This window comes from Aulonocara sp. 'chitande type north' Nkhata Bay, linkage group LG13 (assembly GCF_057382095.1).
Source record: "Aulonocara sp. 'chitande type north' Nkhata Bay isolate Kocher_YH1m ecotype deep benthic linkage group LG13, A_spYH_male_GT1.1, whole genome shotgun sequence".
NCBI lineage: Eukaryota > Metazoa > Chordata > Actinopteri > Cichliformes > Cichlidae > Aulonocara > Aulonocara sp. 'chitande type north' Nkhata Bay.
In genome coordinates, this window is record NC_141356.1 from 30,438,971 (window position 1) to 30,455,651 (window position 16,681).

Below are 16,681 nucleotides of genomic sequence, written 5' to 3' on the forward strand. Positions count from 1 at the left end.
ATTTCTGGACATACGTTAACTTACTAAGTTCATATTTCGACAAATTAATGTTAATATGCTCACTCAGTAACTATCAGAGTTCAGATACGGTTGACAATGTTTCAAAGCTAACCATAAACATAGCACCCAACTGCCACATTTATATAAAGTGTGTCATTACAACCTTTGGCCTTGTGATAGTTATTCAGTTTAGCAAAAGATTAAAAAAATAATTTTAAAAAAGAAGAAAAGACAAGTTGATCATTATTTCATCACACACAAAAAGAGAATCTCGTCTGCCCTTTCACCGCTGTTTACAAAACAAAAGCACGTAAAAACTTAAGTTGTATAAAACACACAACTTCAAGCAGGGTGTTTAAATCGCCTAACTTTACAGTAATATAAATGCCTTTGGTATTATGTATAGTAATTCTGCAGCCTATACAAACTTCTTATTAGAGCTACTGTACTCTTCAGTCATGTACCAAGAGTACTTGAAAGCATCGCGAATTTCTATAAAACGACGTTTTTCTTTTCAAAACAAGTGACGGCATCAGAAACTGCTCTTCTAGTCCCCACATGTCTGTGCCTCATTTCCCAGTAGTTTGGGTGTGTTAGCGGCTGCTTTTTCGCCTTTTTAAATTATACACAACTTACAATTCCCAGTCTCCCTCACCCCCCATAAACGCAGCAGGTAAAGTTAGGTCAATTTTAGGAGTGATTAATAACCAAGTGACTCTAAATACATGACACATTTATGTTTTGAGCAAGCTCTTTATTTTGCGTCACATATTTGATGTGTGCTTTTCAACAAGTTACAATGTGAGAATACAAGTTTCTTGCTTTTTTTTTTTTTTAAATATGTTTAGAGGGCGTTGGCAAACCTGTCAGATCAAAGGTCTGCTGGCAGCTGTAGACTGGCAAACAAAAGGATTTAAATGAACTGCTCACAATCACTTCTGGGCTTTTCTTCCTTTTACCTCATGTAAGTACAATTTTAGTGTAAACTTTAACTGCCCTCTGCCATGACTCAAAAGTTTTCTGAGCACCAGTTCCAGTGTGGGCCGATCCCTCTGCGATACATCTCTGTATTGTAGCCTTAGACGAGACACACACTAAACTAGCCACAGATGTCAGTTTGTAAAATTTGTGGAAAATAAAAGTTTTTTAACCTCTGAATAAATGCCTCTTGTATATAGGCCTATATCATTTTTTTACTCATTGTACAGTACAATTACATGATTTTAAATGAGGTTATATTCACATAAACCCTTTTTTATCCACACGTCGTACAACGTCGAGAGACTGCCGTTCCCCGCCAGGCTTCTGAGTGCACATCCACACTTACTTTGGTGATAAAAATGACTTGTTACAGCATAATTTCACAGAGATAAATTGACATCATTTCACAAGCTCCAACTTGTCCATCCCTTCCCATTAAAGTAAACACGGTTAATCAGTGCTTCGAGGCAGACATCTTTTCTTTCCTCCACTCCTAGACGACTGAAGATTTCTTAAAAATGAGGAATGAATTTAAGCATATCTTTGTTATGGTTGGGATTTTAAAGCCCTTCTTTTCAGAAGCTTGTGTTATATGCTAGTGTCAGAAGGGACGTGGGGGGATTATTATCTCAAATTTGATCTAAGAAACAAAAAAAAGGTAGTTGTAAAACATTACTTACGTTGTAAAGCCTGGTGCTACAGTCACACGAGGACACAACAGTCTAAGCGCGCACACACACACACACACACACGTACTGTTACAGATAAGCAATAAAAATGCACAGTTCCACCGTCTCTCATACGCACATTAAGCTGGACGACTACACGCACTGATTAACAGGGTTTGGTCTTCAAGTCTTGACTTCAGTGAGTATTAAAAACTTCAGCTGCTGCAGCTGTTTATCTTCTTCTGCTCCTTCTGTTGGGAAAGCAGCGTGGTTTGACACAGAGGTCAAGCAGTAACTTCTGGTCCAGTTTTGGAAAGCTTTTGTTTTTTAGCAAATTGTTTTGTTTCATGTACTTCTGTGACGAGGAAAGGGGGGGAAGGAAAAACAAAGCATTTTCAGTCAAATGTGTTTGAGCCTCCAAACAGTTTTGTACTGCCTTCAAGTGGAGGAACTGCAGGCTCAGGTGGTTATCCTGTGGTTTGGTGACAGTGTTGGTACCAAGACGCTGCAGGGAGGCTTCGAGGTTCAGGTTTTCTCCCAGGGTGCCTTTATAGTGGCGTCAAATGGAGCTTGAGTTTTGAGGAGCAGCACTAGCGGCCTTTGTTCTTTTTGGCATTTCCCTAAAGAAAAAACACACACACACACACACAAAAAAGTGAGCTCAGTCCTCTAAACTCAAAGCAAGCCATATCCAGGGTTGGTGCAAAAGCTAACGCTCTGTGTTGCATTTCAGTGCAGTGACTAAGACAGACAAAATTCGTATTCCGTTTCAAAAACTGAAAAACATGCTGAGGCTGGTGTGCTGGCCTTCAAGAGAAAAATCGCCCCTTTAGATCACAAACATGCCGGGTCCTGAAACTTCCCAGCATGCAGCCATCCGTGTGCGCACAAGCAGGGGCATGCACGTTTTTTCTTCTTTTTAAAAAAAAAAACAAAAAAAAAAAACAGCCCTCTCCTTTACTGCTCCTGTAGCTTAATGGTTTTTTCAGACGTCTGCGGCAGGTGCTTTTCCCATTAAACCTCGCAACAACCGCAACGCCACCGCTGACCTCCCACTTCACCTCATAACTGAGAAACTTTACAATGTCACACTTCACTAGCGGCTGATCCTTCACACTCCACGTGGCCGTATCGCTTCTCTTTCGAGATTTGGAGGGACAGGGTGGTGGTACGGTTTGGTCTGTAAATGTTCAACGAGGAATTACTGTCAGCTTTATTCACGTGCCAAACACATTTGCTTCGCTGACATGAACGCTCACTTTCGTAGAGATCAGGTGACGGATTTCCACTGCGGAATATTCCACTTGTTTACCTTAAAAAACTCCTGTATGTTTTGGGTCACTGTCCATGTGTAGCGTGAAGCACCATCCAATCAACCCTGCTTCATCTGTGTGAATCTGAGCAGAGAGTATAGCTCGATACACTCCGTAATTCACCCAGCTGTTTCTACCTTCTGTCACATCACCAATAAACCATAGTGACCCATCGTTACTGTAAGCCGAGCGTGACCACACCATCACACATTAATGCTTTGAATTATGAGCTGATCCCAGCCCGCCCCGTTACATTCTTCTCCCCTTAATTCTGCTACAAGTTGATTTTAGCTTCATCTGTCCAAAGAATATTGTTCCTGAGCTGGTCGGCCTTTTATAGATGTGTTTTGGCAGTCTAATCTGCACCTTCTACTGTTGTGGCTAATCACCGGTTTGCTCCTTGTGGTGAACCCTTTTACTCTCATTATGGCAGACTTTGAAAACGATACGCCTACCTCCTGGAAGAGTGTTTTTCACTCAGCAGGATGTTTAAAGGCTTTTTTCCTCTGCTTATGGAAATGATCCTGTGATCATCCACCATTTAACCTCTCAAAAATATATCGAACTGTTTATTCGGCTGGTGGATTTGTGTTGTTTTCTCATTGTAACGATGACCTTCTTCACTTGGACCAGCTGACGTTGACCACACATTTTAGTGTTCACAGAAAAGTGCAAATGCCAGCGTGAACTAGAATCAACTCCAGAACTTTAACTTGCTTAATTAATGCCAAATTGAATGTATATACGTAAGCAAAGTCTACACATTAATGTTGTTGCGTTGACATACGCATTCAAATGATATCACCGCCCAAACATTTCAGAAACCTAACTGGAGACTGGCAGCACCTCACAGCTGAGAGCAAACCCTGAGAGGGAACCAAAATTTTAAAAAGAAAATATTGCAAAAGAAGCTGAAATTCAAAAGGTTATACCTTGCTGCCCATTTTGAGCGTGTCGATTTCCTCTCGCTGCTTGCTCAAAGTCTCGTTCATGCTGCACAGATGGTCGCTCATCATGCTAAGCTGGTCTTCGTAGCTCCTCTTAGTCGTAGCCAGCTCATCCTGCGTGTCAGGCCCAAACAGTTACAAAGTGAATGCTTTTTGACTTGAAAGGACGCTAATGTTTACGCTTTATGCTATAACTGGAAGCTCTTTGGCAGTGCATCATACCTGCAAGCGTGTGATATTCTGATTAGCCAGTTTGACCTCCTCACTGAAAGTCTCCCGCGACTTCTCTGCAATGGCTAATCTCTTAGCCAAAGCTCGACACTACAAAGGGAAAGAGAAAAGTAAACAACTTGCTGTGCCCTGATGATTTTAAAGCATGTCTGGCAGGCTTTACAGATCGGTTTCAAAAGCTGCAATAACAGGAAGGATTTCTTTGAAAAGTAGGTTTATTTAAGAAGAGTGTCAAAGTTGCAGGAAATCCACAATATTAGTCTCTGCTGTTAAACCGTCACGTCTAACTCGACATCAGGCGCATTTCTGTTGCTATAATGCCAAACTAAGGCAAGTGACAGTAACTTTAACAAGTCATTTACATCGAGGGTAAGACACAACATATTACTTAAAATATTTAGTGTCGGTTTTTCAGTGGAGATGGTAATAACCCCGACTCGAGAACCATTTTCAAAGCACAAAGAGAATATGTACTTGTAAGGCAAACTAACGGTCTTTCTTACGACACACAGTTACTTTGATAAACAACTTTCAGTAAGATCTTCACCTCAGAGTGAAAGTGCACAGCTTTGCTATCTGAAATCTGGAGTTGGGTGGTGAGCTCTCCTACTCTGGCCATGTAGTGGCTCTTTATCAGCTGCTCCCTAGACTCCTCGTCTCCCACCTGCAAAGTCAGACACAACATCAAGCTACACAAGATTTTGTTGTCCTTGGAGGGAGCATTATTAGATGGGTACAAATTCTGCACTTAAATATTTTAATCAGATGTACGGACACTCACATGCTCATCTGTAGGTGTTGTGCACAACATTCCAACCTGGTGACAAAAAAAAGAAACGAAAAGTAAGACAAATGTAAAATATATAAGAAAAACACAAAAACAGACATGCAGGATATAGCTACTAACTACAACACACGTGTTACAGCTACTTGAAACAAACATTATGAGAGCAATCTCAGCACTGAATAACAACAGCATTCTCCTACTCTGCCACATCAGCTCTTGGACGTCTGTGTTTTATTAACCGGCTTAGTGTGGAAGCCAGAAGAAAACAACAATAATACTCCCTTTGTTGAAACAAATCAGTGCCAAGGACACAAAATTTCCCCTGCAAAGTGAAAGCAAACAGCAGACCGAGCGGTCACGGAGAAGTACCAGGCTCGTGCACAGCGTTGGCTCTTTTTCTGCAGCTTTCAGTTCTGCCGCTGCTTCTTCGTGGCCCCGCGTGAGTGCGCCGGCTGCAGCCGTTTGCGAGTTCGGACTTCCCCCGAGAGCTGCTGCTAGCTGCGCTTCCAGTTCCGCAATGCGCTGGTTCTCCTTTTCCAGCCGCACCTTCCCTAACTGGGCCTCCAGCAGCCAGTGCTCCTTCTCCTGCTCCAGACGAGCAATCTTCTCTTGGCTCTGCTGCACCTGCAGGAGGCCAATGGGGAGAAGGAGAGAAGTGGACAGTGAGCTTGTGGATACGGAAACGAGCAAAGGTTAGGAGTTGTAAGAAGGAAACTATACAATAATCCTCACTGGGTTTTATTATATGGCTTCGCACTTTGATAAAGTGACACATTTATGTGAAACATTGGGCACTTTAAAAAGTAAAACATCAACAGCTTTGCTAGCTGTCCACACCTCAGATAATACATGACACGACTGTGTTAAGACAGGACAGTTTTTTCTCTACTTGTATCACCAATTTATCCGTATCTCTGTATTTTTACCTGCTGAGTGAGACCTTCTCTGCTCTCAGTGGAGCTGGTTAGTATGCGACGGTTTGACAGGGCTTCTCTGTACGGAACAGACTGGGGCTTGGCCTAAATGGGTGAATAAAACACTTATTTTAGTCATTTATCATTTTTAAAAATCCATGTAATATTTTTAAAGAATTTGAATTCTGCAGAAGCAGGCTTAAAATAACACTCAAATTGATTAAAAGTAAATGAAAAAATGGAATTATAAAATATAAAAACAACGTAAAAGCAGATCAAAACATTTATAAGATGTAAAATGTAGATATGAGACTCTCTGAGAGATGAAATACTTACAAAGACTTTCTTAATGCTTTTGAAAAGATATTACAAATCAGTGTTTTTAATCTCACTAAGCACAATGATCTAAAGTCTGTGAGCTGTAAGTTGAAAGGCTTCAGTGTTTCCTACTGATTCAAATCATGTTTGTGGTTGGGAGACGTGTGTGTGCATATATGCGCTTCATTTCGTCCCCCCCCTCTGCATACATTTTATTTGCCAAGTACTCTGTGACAAGTAAATAACTCAGCAATATAATCAGCTGCTGCTCCGATGAGGGTTTCTCCTGCGAATCAACTCCACTGTTTCGGACTGCAGCTGGTGACGGTAGCCCTCGCTCTGCTCTGCAAGTCAGCGCAGAGGAGCGTGAACCAGTTCTCCACCTGCTGCAGGTGTCGATTAAAGCGGCCCTCCGACTCAGGGCGGTTCTCCAGGGCACGTGAGGGGGCGGGGACCACTGCTCCTGTGCTGCCAACTGCAGTACAAGACGGAGGAGCTGCACTCCGAACGCAAGTCAAGATCCCCTTTTGGGAAGCGGCTAAATGATATTAAGCACTTGCAACGATCAAACCAGTAGGAAAAACATGAAATATGAATTTAAAGGCATAATAAATACTAAAAGTAGTTGAAAGACAGAACCTCTCAGCCAGCCCAAGTAAAGTCTATTTAAGGGAAAAGGGAATAAAGTGGGAAATAGCATGCTACACACACTAACCTTTTTGACAGCTTGGATATAGGCTGTTGCCTTCTTTTTGTTGGCCAGCATACTCTCTGCTTGCACGGGGTTAAGAGCTGCCGTGCTGCCTCTCGGACTGTAGCCCGATGATGTGAAGAAGTCCAAGTTGTTGCTGAAGAAGGTGGCAATCTGCAGCAAGTTACAGCGACATCACGTGTCAGATCTCTCAAACAAAACGGATATCTCCTCAGCTGAAGAAACCCTGACACTCAGCGTTCTGTTTACCCTGAGATTAGCCGCTGTGTTTACAGCAGAGAGCCAATTCCACCACCAAGTATTGAGGAAGATAAATGTTGGAGCAATTAAGCCTCTGCCTGCTTGCAAAATGCAGCTCACTCCACATGTCGTGGGCTGTGCTGCAACCCAGTGGAGTGTCATCCAATCGGCACACACACACTTCAGCCGACAATTCGCTCGATTCACAAAAATCATTCATCCCTGTGCTCTTGCTGGGGAGCAGCTGTACAGACTGCAATTTGGACTGTGTCTTTCAACGTTTAACCGCTGCCCACCTGAGTCCCGCACTTCTGTGCTCTTCCATTTGTGGCAATTTACCAATGTGACCCAGTTGCAGAGACAACTCACTGCTACTTACAATTACGCCTTTATGTATTGAAGCTAAACATACACTACAGGAGATATAAACCTGGCTGCTGCCTGCCCCCTGTTGGCCATACCTTGCCGGTGCAGCTAGTTAAAGAACCCAGAGATCCCAGGAGGCACTCTGTGGTGGTACAGAGCTTTTGGGTGACGGTGGGGAGCTCCCGCTCAATGTCGGCCTTCTGGTTGTAATGCTTTGACATCTCTGGACACACAAGGAGCAAAAAAGAACAGCAGGATTTGCTTTATGTTCCAAATTTAGCTTAATAAACGTGGCTCAATCAGTGCCTCGCTCCCTGACCGGTGTTTTTTTTAACAATAACCAACAGATTTTCACAATATTCTCATACACTAAAACTGCAAGATTTGAGTGAACATTTAACTAAAATACCCAAACAAAGGCGCTTGTTACAGAAACCCATTCTCACAGCTAATTGCCTACAAAAGTGACTCTTCTCCAAAGAGCAAAAAATTATGCTTCCGTCTGCTGATTCATTTGAATAAACTTTACACTGAATCTTCTGGATATTTAGTCCTTAAAAAGCTGCTTTTGCTGTACTATTTATGAATGAAGTACATAAAGAAATCTGTGTACGAAAACAGATCCACCCACCTTTAATGGCATCATGTAGACTGTGCAGGCAGGCGGCCAGCTGGGTGAAGACGGCTGACGTGTTGCTGTGTGGCATGGCATCCTGCCGAACACCTGAGACACATCGCGCACATTCGTCAGACATGTCTGCTCGTCACTTCATAAACCCTCTGCTGTATTTACATACTACCAAATTCCTCTATTCCTTCAGGAAAAACAGCATTTAAATGAATATGTATGTATATAATTATTCTGGCACAGTACTGACTGAGAGCTTTTAGACAAAAAGAGCTCAAATGCTGTGTGATAACCTACTGGGTAAGGCCAAAAGGTTAATGTAGTTCTGCAGTTTCTCAAACACAGATGTCACTCGCTTGATGTCACTCTGCAGCTCCTGGTTTTTCGCACTAAGGGCAGCAGTACAAAGAGGTGCCTCGCACTCTTCTTCGAGGCTGAAAGCACAAGACACCCATCACAATAGCCTCCTCCACTCTATTTGTCTCTATCTCACACACGTGTACACACACACACACACACACACACTGCTGACCTTTTTAACTGGTAGGGAAGAATCTTTTGGAGAAAGTGGGTGTATGACGAGAAGTTGTCAGAAAAAATTTTCAGCTTGACCACAGTTTCCTTTCATTCAAAACAGAAAATCACAATTAGTGTCAATTTGTTTTCTGTCTCTAAACAAACATATGACCTCCACACCCTCCATCCAAAACGTACCAGTACTGTGACAGTGTCCTCTGTGATGCTTTGGTATAACTGGAGAAAGCTGTCCTCCAGGGGGCGCACATAGGCTGCATTCTCATGCAGATACTGAGAAAACTGGGTTAAGAGAAGGAACGTACATTAAACGAAATGCGCCTCCTTATCTGGCACCAATAAGGCTAGCATAGTTAACTACAACCAGATGTGAAAAGTCTTTGTTAGTCTGGTAAAAAATTATTGCGACTTCCTAGATGGATATGTTTACTGGCACCTTGTATGTTTGCAAGACTGCTTTTTTATTGTAATACCTAGACTGATTTTCCTAAAATCTTGCCTCTGACATACACCCTCAATAAAATAATCATTAAAAAGTCATTAAAAAAAACAAACTAATAAAAACTCAACTAAAACTAAACATTTTCAATCAATGAGAACTAAACTGAAACAAAGGAACCCACTCGGGAAACCGACTGAATTAAAATAAAAAGTCAAAATGAAATAAAAAATAAGAGCTGATTAGAAAATGCAAAACTATAATGGCTTTGAACACCAGCATGCATTGTATTTGACAGAATGCCTGTACCTTCCCTGTATGGCTGCCTCACCTTCTGGTTCAGAGGGGAGATGGTCTCAATAGAGGAGTCCAGGGGGTAGATGTGTACTCTCTGCTCTGTGTAGGAGTGGACGTTCAACAGAGCAGCCACCAAATCCTGGATGAAACTCATGGCCTGGCCTGCTACATCCCGGGCCTTCAGCTGAAAGGCGGCACAGTGCACAGATCGCTACTTTACCACCCTTTCTACCTAAAGGCAACTCAGTGTGTTATCGCTACATTGCTGTACAGGTAATATTTTTAAAGGTGGTTACTTGAGATGTGAATCTGTACTTGCAATACACCCGAATGTGTTTGTTTTCTCACTTACCTGGTGCCTTCGATTGTGTGATGGCACGTTTAGGCTGTTGTAGTCACTAAATTCTGCAGAGATGGAGGAGAAAAAAAAAAGCAGCATGTAAACTAGAGCAGAACTTCAACCCCCGCAATGAACTTTTATTAACTTTGCAAACACAGTTTAATTGGTTGCGTCGGCGCAGCGTTACAGTCGTGTGTAGCGTTACAGTGCTTACTCCAGGGTAGCGTGTAGTTATAGTATCACTGACAAGGATGGAAATGTTCTCAAATAGTACCAGATACTCACTGGTGTCATTAAAGGGCACTTTCTCCTGGATAACACTGCTGCTTTGTTTCACCTGTCTGTTCAGCTCCGACTGGCACCGCCTCAGCTGCTGCTGGCTGCAGAGGGAGATCGAAGAAGTGTTGAGCTGCTCCCAACATGCATTTCAAGTTTGTGTAATTCAGTTTAAAAATGCAATGTGCAGAAATGTGTACTGCAAGATTTGCATCATGGCTCTACAAAATGTATTATGTACATATCTTGTATTTGTCAAAGTCAGTTCAACACTCACATGTAGGGATGGGTACCGGGTTCTGACATAAACGGTAGTAACCAGACCGAAAAGCAGCGCACATTTCGGTGCTTTATTTCGGTGCTTTTTTTTCCTGAGCTGTGATACACTTTAGATTCTAGCCAATCATTTTACGTTTCCGAGGATAGTAGGCGGGGCCAGGTACGTACGTTCTGTTAGAGCAGAGCTACAGATTAAAAATGTCCAAGGCGAAGCGGTCAAAAGTCTGGCTGTACTTCATAGCAAAATATGCAAACTCAGCAGCCTGCAACAAGTGCTTTAAGCTGATACTGTGATACTGTCAAAGGAGGTAACACCTGAAATCCGATGAAACACCTGGTGACGCATAGCGTTTTTTTTAAAAGCCCAGAAATGCGCCGTATTTGATAGCTTGCTGCGAGACCTCACACCGTGCACATCTACTGCGGGTGGGTTGCCTGTTATGCAACATCCCCCAAAAACACGAAGAGGAGAGTCCTGGCCCCTAGCCCTGCCAGTGTAGCAGAAATGATGACGGATGATGATGGCAGCAGCAGCCGTTCTTCTCTGCGTGAGTAGCTAATTTACGTTGAGTAGGCTAACCACGTTATTACATTAATGCATGTAAGGTGAACTAGCAAACATCATCATAGCTACATGCGGCTGTCCTTTTGTTTGATGGCAGATACTCCCTTCACCCTGGCTAAAAAGGCTAAAATGACCAAAGAAAAAGTGGAAAACAGTTAAACATGAGAGGTTTAGGACAAAGTTTGTGTTTTTTCCATTGTTTAAGCACTGCTTCCAGCCAAGAGTGATACCATATATGCCCCATAGCTGCAGAAAAGGCTAACATTGTTATATTTTTACAAAAAACAGCTGAACATGAGAGGTTTTTGGACCAATTTTGTGTTCTCCATTCTTTAAGCACCGGTTTGAGCACCGTTTGAGCACCGGCACCGTTTCAAAAGTACCAATTTGGCACCGGTATCGGATAAAACCTAAACGATACCCATCCCTACTCACATGGTTACTTACAGTTACTATGCTGAACAATGTTATAGAAGAATTAAATCATTCAAACTACGAATAAAATGTATATTTACCAGTCTTCTGTTCGCATTCTGCACTCTTTTGCTTCTCGTTCCAGAGTTTGTGCTTTCACCTGTAAAAACAGGGGGAAAAAATAATTTTTTAAAAATTAAATGTTATCAAAATTGGCAATTGTGTGAACAACTTCAATGTTTCTCCCACTGAGCCCTTACCTCTAAACGTGCTTTGTCACTCTGCAGCCGCTCGATCGTTTCTGCATACTTTGTGGTGAGCCCGTCCACGACGCCATGGTGCTGCTCTGCATCCTTCTCCAGCTTTTCTAGTCGCTCCCTCAGCTCAGCCTCCGTCTTCTTGTGCCGCTCGTCTGCTTCGTAAAACTGACAAAGACACAGCAGGAAGCACAGCTGTCACATACGTGACCTCCCCTCGTATCCTAAACACATTCACTGTAAAATTTGTATTTTAAACATGCACTCTAAGCACCGCGTGGCTGCCTACTTGGATGTGAAGTCGCTCATTTTCTTCTATCTTTTTCTGCAGGTCCTCATCAAAAACACTCTGGGTTTGCAGGCCGTGCTGTGAAGGAGAGTCTCCTTTACTCTGGAGGAGATTGGGGGGCTATTAACTATCAACTTGTCAGACAAACATTACTGTGAAACTACCATAACTTTAAGACCACTACAAAAAAATAAATAAATATATGCTGCTCCCGCTAGTCCACTGTGTAGCCACTCCCGCATTTCCCCCTTTCCCCTCATGTTCACCTTCCCCTTTTTGCCCTTAGCTTCACTAGCAGCCAGCTCCTCTTGTAGCAGCTCCACCCTCTTGGCCAGCTGCTGGTTCCTGAAACTGAGACTGTCCATCTCCTGCTCCTGCTTCCTCAGACTCTGGTCTCTCTGCTTCAGCTGCTCCTAATGGCAGAAAGAAAGTAATGACTTTGATGAATAACACATGCAAGCAAATCACAGCCTTTAAAACAACATGAAGTCATTCTGTTGTCATTGTGCGACAGCAACATAATTCATGGTAACACTGCAACAAGTACAGGTCAGACTTGGTGATCACATTTGGTTTGCAAATATGAAAAACAGAGTTGCTTACAATGTCATTTCAATGCTTGCTTTCTCAATACTTTGCTTTCTTTTTTAAATATACATCATTGTACCTTTAGTGAGGCAGAGTTGGCCTGTTCATCCACAACCCCCTTCTTCAGCACTTGGTTCTGGGCACGTAGCTGTGAAGTACACACACACAGAGGAAAAAAACCATTCAGATGTAAAAAGTACAAACTGCTGTTTGAGATGCAAATGCAATTTAAAAATAAAGAGTACACGGCAAATCTCTGCTCAATAATTATGTGTAGTTTTGATTTTTTATTCAATTCTATGTAGACAAGATCAGAGCAGGTAATCAAATAATAGTCTCCGCTGCAATTTTGCCTCCTAATGACTCCAAAAACAAGAAAATTGAGATGAATCCATTAGTGTGTTTCAGTGTTGCTCTCATTTTGCCTTCTGTTATAAATCATGTGACTTTTACCGTTCTCTATAAGCCCAAAATATTACGTTTGAGATAAATATGAAGAAGAAACGTATTGTCTGTCAGACTGTGGCATGCTTGTGTCAGTTCTTTTTTTAATATACTTCAAGTTCAAGTCAAGAAAAGTTTGCTTACTGAGTGACTTTTCCACATTTATAAGTAATGAGTTATGAGTACTGACCATACAGGAGAAACCCGAACTCAGTGCTTTTTACTGTATGATCAGTAGCCTCTAAAGACATGCTTATTACAGCAAGAGTCTGTGCAACAATCACACAGTCAGCATTTCCTGAGGATCATACACTGTTTGGCTGCTGGTGAGGAGGAGCAGAGTGGAACAGGAAACAGCTATAACGCTCCCGGAGCTGTCAGCTGACACAGAAACAAAGGCCACACAGGCTTTACTGTCTCTAAACTGTTTAACCATTAAACAATAGTTTACATCCTTTGAACACCGCTTATTTCTAATGCAGCATGCAAGACATTTTCCCACGCAGCCTAAGGAAAATGCACCAAACAAAGCATTAAAGCTACACACAGGCTGATAATGACACCTGTGTGTGTAGCCTCGGCGGCTAGCCTACATCTGTGATAATCTACCTTATTCCAGGTGAACTGTATTAGCTTCTGCTATACCCAACAAAGTAGGTTCTATGGTCTAAGTTATGTGTATGTCTTTGACAAGCTGATCTGCTTCACTTCACTTCACTAATCATAAATATCTCAGGTGTTGTTTTCCATTGAGTTCAAGTTCACGCAAGGCACAAAACACCGGGTAGCTGACGCTGATAGCTCACTGACAGGTTCTGTGTAGTAGCCTTGTTAGCAATAACAGGTAACAGGTATCGTTAGCAGTAAACAGAGGCGGTGTTTTACCTTTGAATACTCCTGTGCCAGTTTGCTGTATTTTGTCTGCAGGTCTGTAACGTTAGCCATGGCGACGCTATCTAGTCGCCAACCGGTGATGCTAGGAAACGTTAATCCTCAGTAGCCGGACTGGCCAAAGGCTGTCCGGTTAGCTTAGTATGTAGTTCACGGTGTCAGTTACTTGCAAGGTTGACGTCGGAGACGGTGAGCTGTAACCTGGCTAACTCAGGTCGGTTAGCCCACTGGTAAAATTTCTTAATCCAACAAGGCTTCTTCCGCTACCTGTGAGAACTGAACTCGGGTACATTATGACAGTAGGTCTGTCATCAGTCCCGGAAAATAAAACGGACAGTGGTCAACAGTTCATTTCCCAAAACACGTGTTTATTCCGATCTAACAGTAATGTCCCCTTTTTTTCCAAGTTAGCACCAGTAACGCCGACAGAGCCTGTTAGCTAAGCGAAGCGAAGAGGCTATGTAGCAAAACAAACCCCGACGAGGAGCGACACATGTATGTGGTTTTATCTGACAGGAGCAGGTGACCCGCGGCGTCCGCAAATCCTATTAGAGAGTAAAGGTAGCGGCTGCTTGGCTAGCAAAACAGCCCTAAATCCCCATTCATTTGAAGGAATACTTTCATTTTCTAGCTAACCCGCAAAATCCTCCTGAAGTCTGAGCCAACAAGAGAGGCGAGCACCGAGGTCAAAGTGCAGAAAACAGAGAAGAAGGGAGAAGGAGAAAGCAGGGCGCCACCTAGCGTTTGAAGAAATAGATCGATAGATAGATAGATAGATAGATAGATAGATAGATAGATAGATAGATAGATAGATATCATTTACTTACTGTCATTTAAATTGTAGCACACTGTATTGTTATTTTTTCTTTTCTTTTTGTTATGAAGTATATATTTGAATGACTTTTAATTTGATTATAGCTCTTCAAAGATTTTCTCAGTCATTTCACACTCCATTGATTAAACTAGACTTCTATAGTGAAAAGTATTGATGACGAAGGAGCATGCAGGCAAATGAATTAGTTGTACTTCCTGACCTTACTTCCTGTCAGCTCGCAAAATGACTGTGAACCAGTTGACATCAACAATGCATCAGTATGTTTTTTTGGGTGTCTTAAAAAGTAATTAGCTGGTGCAGCAGCTTTTTAAATTATGTTTAGCAAGCAAAGTGAAAAAAAGTGGTGCTGGAAAGAGGAAGGAGACAGAGAACAGAATCAGCATACTGCCAGTTCTTTGGCTATCAGCAGCTGATCACATAACCCAAATGATGAAACTGTATTTGGCGTTTTTGTAAAGGACTAAAATATTGTTACTTCTCAAACATTGAAATTAGATACTCTTACTATAATACTGTGTGTGTGGCATGTCTGGAAGTTGGTCCTCTGAAAATGATGAGGAATTCTAGAAATGAGTCTCCCAATCCAATCAGTTTGTGAAGACCTGTGGCTAATGGGCTTGTCTTCTTTGTTCTGTGCTTATATACATCAGAGTTGTCGTTATGTTACTTTACCAAGCCGTTTAAATCTGATTGGGGTGTGTGGTAGTCTAGTTGAGAAAGATGGTGTGAGTTTATAGCAAAAATATCTGCCCTGGAGCTAGCACAGGGTTGTTACACCTATGTAGGTAGGTAGATGTAGTATGTTTAAACCACCTTTCTCTTCAATTCAATTCTGCTTATATAGTGCCAAACCACAGCAACAATTGTCTTAAAGCTCTTTATGTACAGAGAAATCCCCAACAATCAGACAAACCCATATGAAGAAGCAGTTGGTGACAGTGAGAACGAAAACTCCCTTGTAACAGGAAGAGACCTCGGTCAGAAACAGTAGAGGGGCAGCCATGTATAGCAACTGGCTGGGGTGATGGAAGGAAGACAGGACAAAAGACACGCTGTGGAAGAGAGCCAGAGTTTAATAATAACTAATGATTAAATTCAGAATGGTGTATAACTGTAAGCTTTCATTTATAAGGGTACAAATGTGTATTTAAGTGTATTTTCTTTTTAAATATCATTTATTTCAATAGGATACATTTCCTTTCTCCCTACAGTAGCCTACACACAGACACTTTCCATTATTAAGACATCCTTTCCTCTCCTCTTAGCTTTCCCATTAGGAGACCTAATGCCATTTACAATAAAAATGATGTGATAAATTATTTACTGCTCGGTTTCGCTTTGTTTTGGTTTTTTCCCAGCTCCGTGTGTGTCGCATTAACAGAAACAAGGTCAGAAATCACAAGCGGGTTGTAGCACTGTCAAGGATGTGATTTCCCCCCTTAAAACGCACATGACCTCATTTAGACTAGAAGTGAAATGACATGTTGCTAATGCACCCATCATTGCGCAAATCCTACACGATTAATTTCACCTAATCCATAATAATCTCTTTTAGATTTTCGGCCGCATACTATTTCTTTATTTTCCTCTGTCGTCGTCTCCACCATCAGCGATCTTAAATGTATGTATACGGCCACAAACACAAACTCTCTCACACGTACACCACACCACACCACAGCCAGTGGCTCCAGCATTGTCTGGTTGCCTGGCAACTGTCGGCGTGGCGTGGTTGCTAGGGGCGTGTGGGAGAGGGGAAGGGGAGGTGATGCTGCTCTGATTTCCAGCTGAATTGAGGCAGTCAGTAGGGAGAAGTCCCCCCTCCTTCCAATATCCCCATCCCCTCCCCTTCCCCATCGACACACAGGACTCTATTGAACAATAGAGCTGTGCCAGTGGGCCTGAGGCTAGTCAGACAAGCCCTTGTTCAGGGTCACACTGTGTTCATCCCACAGTCCTCCATGACTAATTAACTTACAGCAAAGAGTGTCGTTAGCACATCTGATGATGCATCCATCACTGGCGCAGCCCTGGAATTTACATTAATGCGAGGTGCACTTCTGGCAGCCGGCCATTTAAAAAAAGAAAAAAGAAAAAAAAAACATGAAGGAGAAGACAGAAAGGGAAAGTG

The 16,681-nt window shown here is 42.3% G+C and overlaps 1 protein-coding gene across 2 annotated transcripts; it reads right to left on the reverse strand.

The window, feature by feature from the left end:
- Positions 1 to 729: 729 nt before the first annotated feature.
- Positions 730 to 14,396, reverse strand: ppp1r21 (protein phosphatase 1, regulatory subunit 21). 2 transcript variants are annotated; one of them, XM_086259821.1, is made up of 22 exons: positions 13,713 to 14,396; positions 12,463 to 12,531; positions 12,062 to 12,208; positions 11,796 to 11,873; positions 11,510 to 11,674; positions 11,351 to 11,409; positions 10,001 to 10,095; positions 9,728 to 9,780; positions 9,410 to 9,559; positions 8,820 to 8,921; positions 8,638 to 8,726; positions 8,403 to 8,539; positions 8,109 to 8,201; positions 7,573 to 7,700; positions 6,875 to 7,024; positions 5,854 to 5,946; positions 5,297 to 5,551; positions 4,922 to 4,957; positions 4,688 to 4,804; positions 4,132 to 4,230; positions 3,895 to 4,023; positions 730 to 2,269 (listed from the first exon to the last, which is right to left on the reverse strand). In XM_086259821.1, exons 1-22 carry the CDS (start codon positions 13,770 to 13,772, stop codon positions 2,240 to 2,242), a joined length of 2,334 nt encoding a protein of 777 aa, XP_086115947.1. In that variant the 5' UTR covers positions 13,773 to 14,396; the 3' UTR covers positions 730 to 2,239. The 2 variants fall into 2 exon arrangements, with proteins under 2 accessions (XP_086115947.1, XP_086115946.1); XM_086259820.1 differs by having other exon boundaries at positions 11,796 to 11,897.
- Positions 14,397 to 16,681: the final 2,285 nt, after the last annotated feature.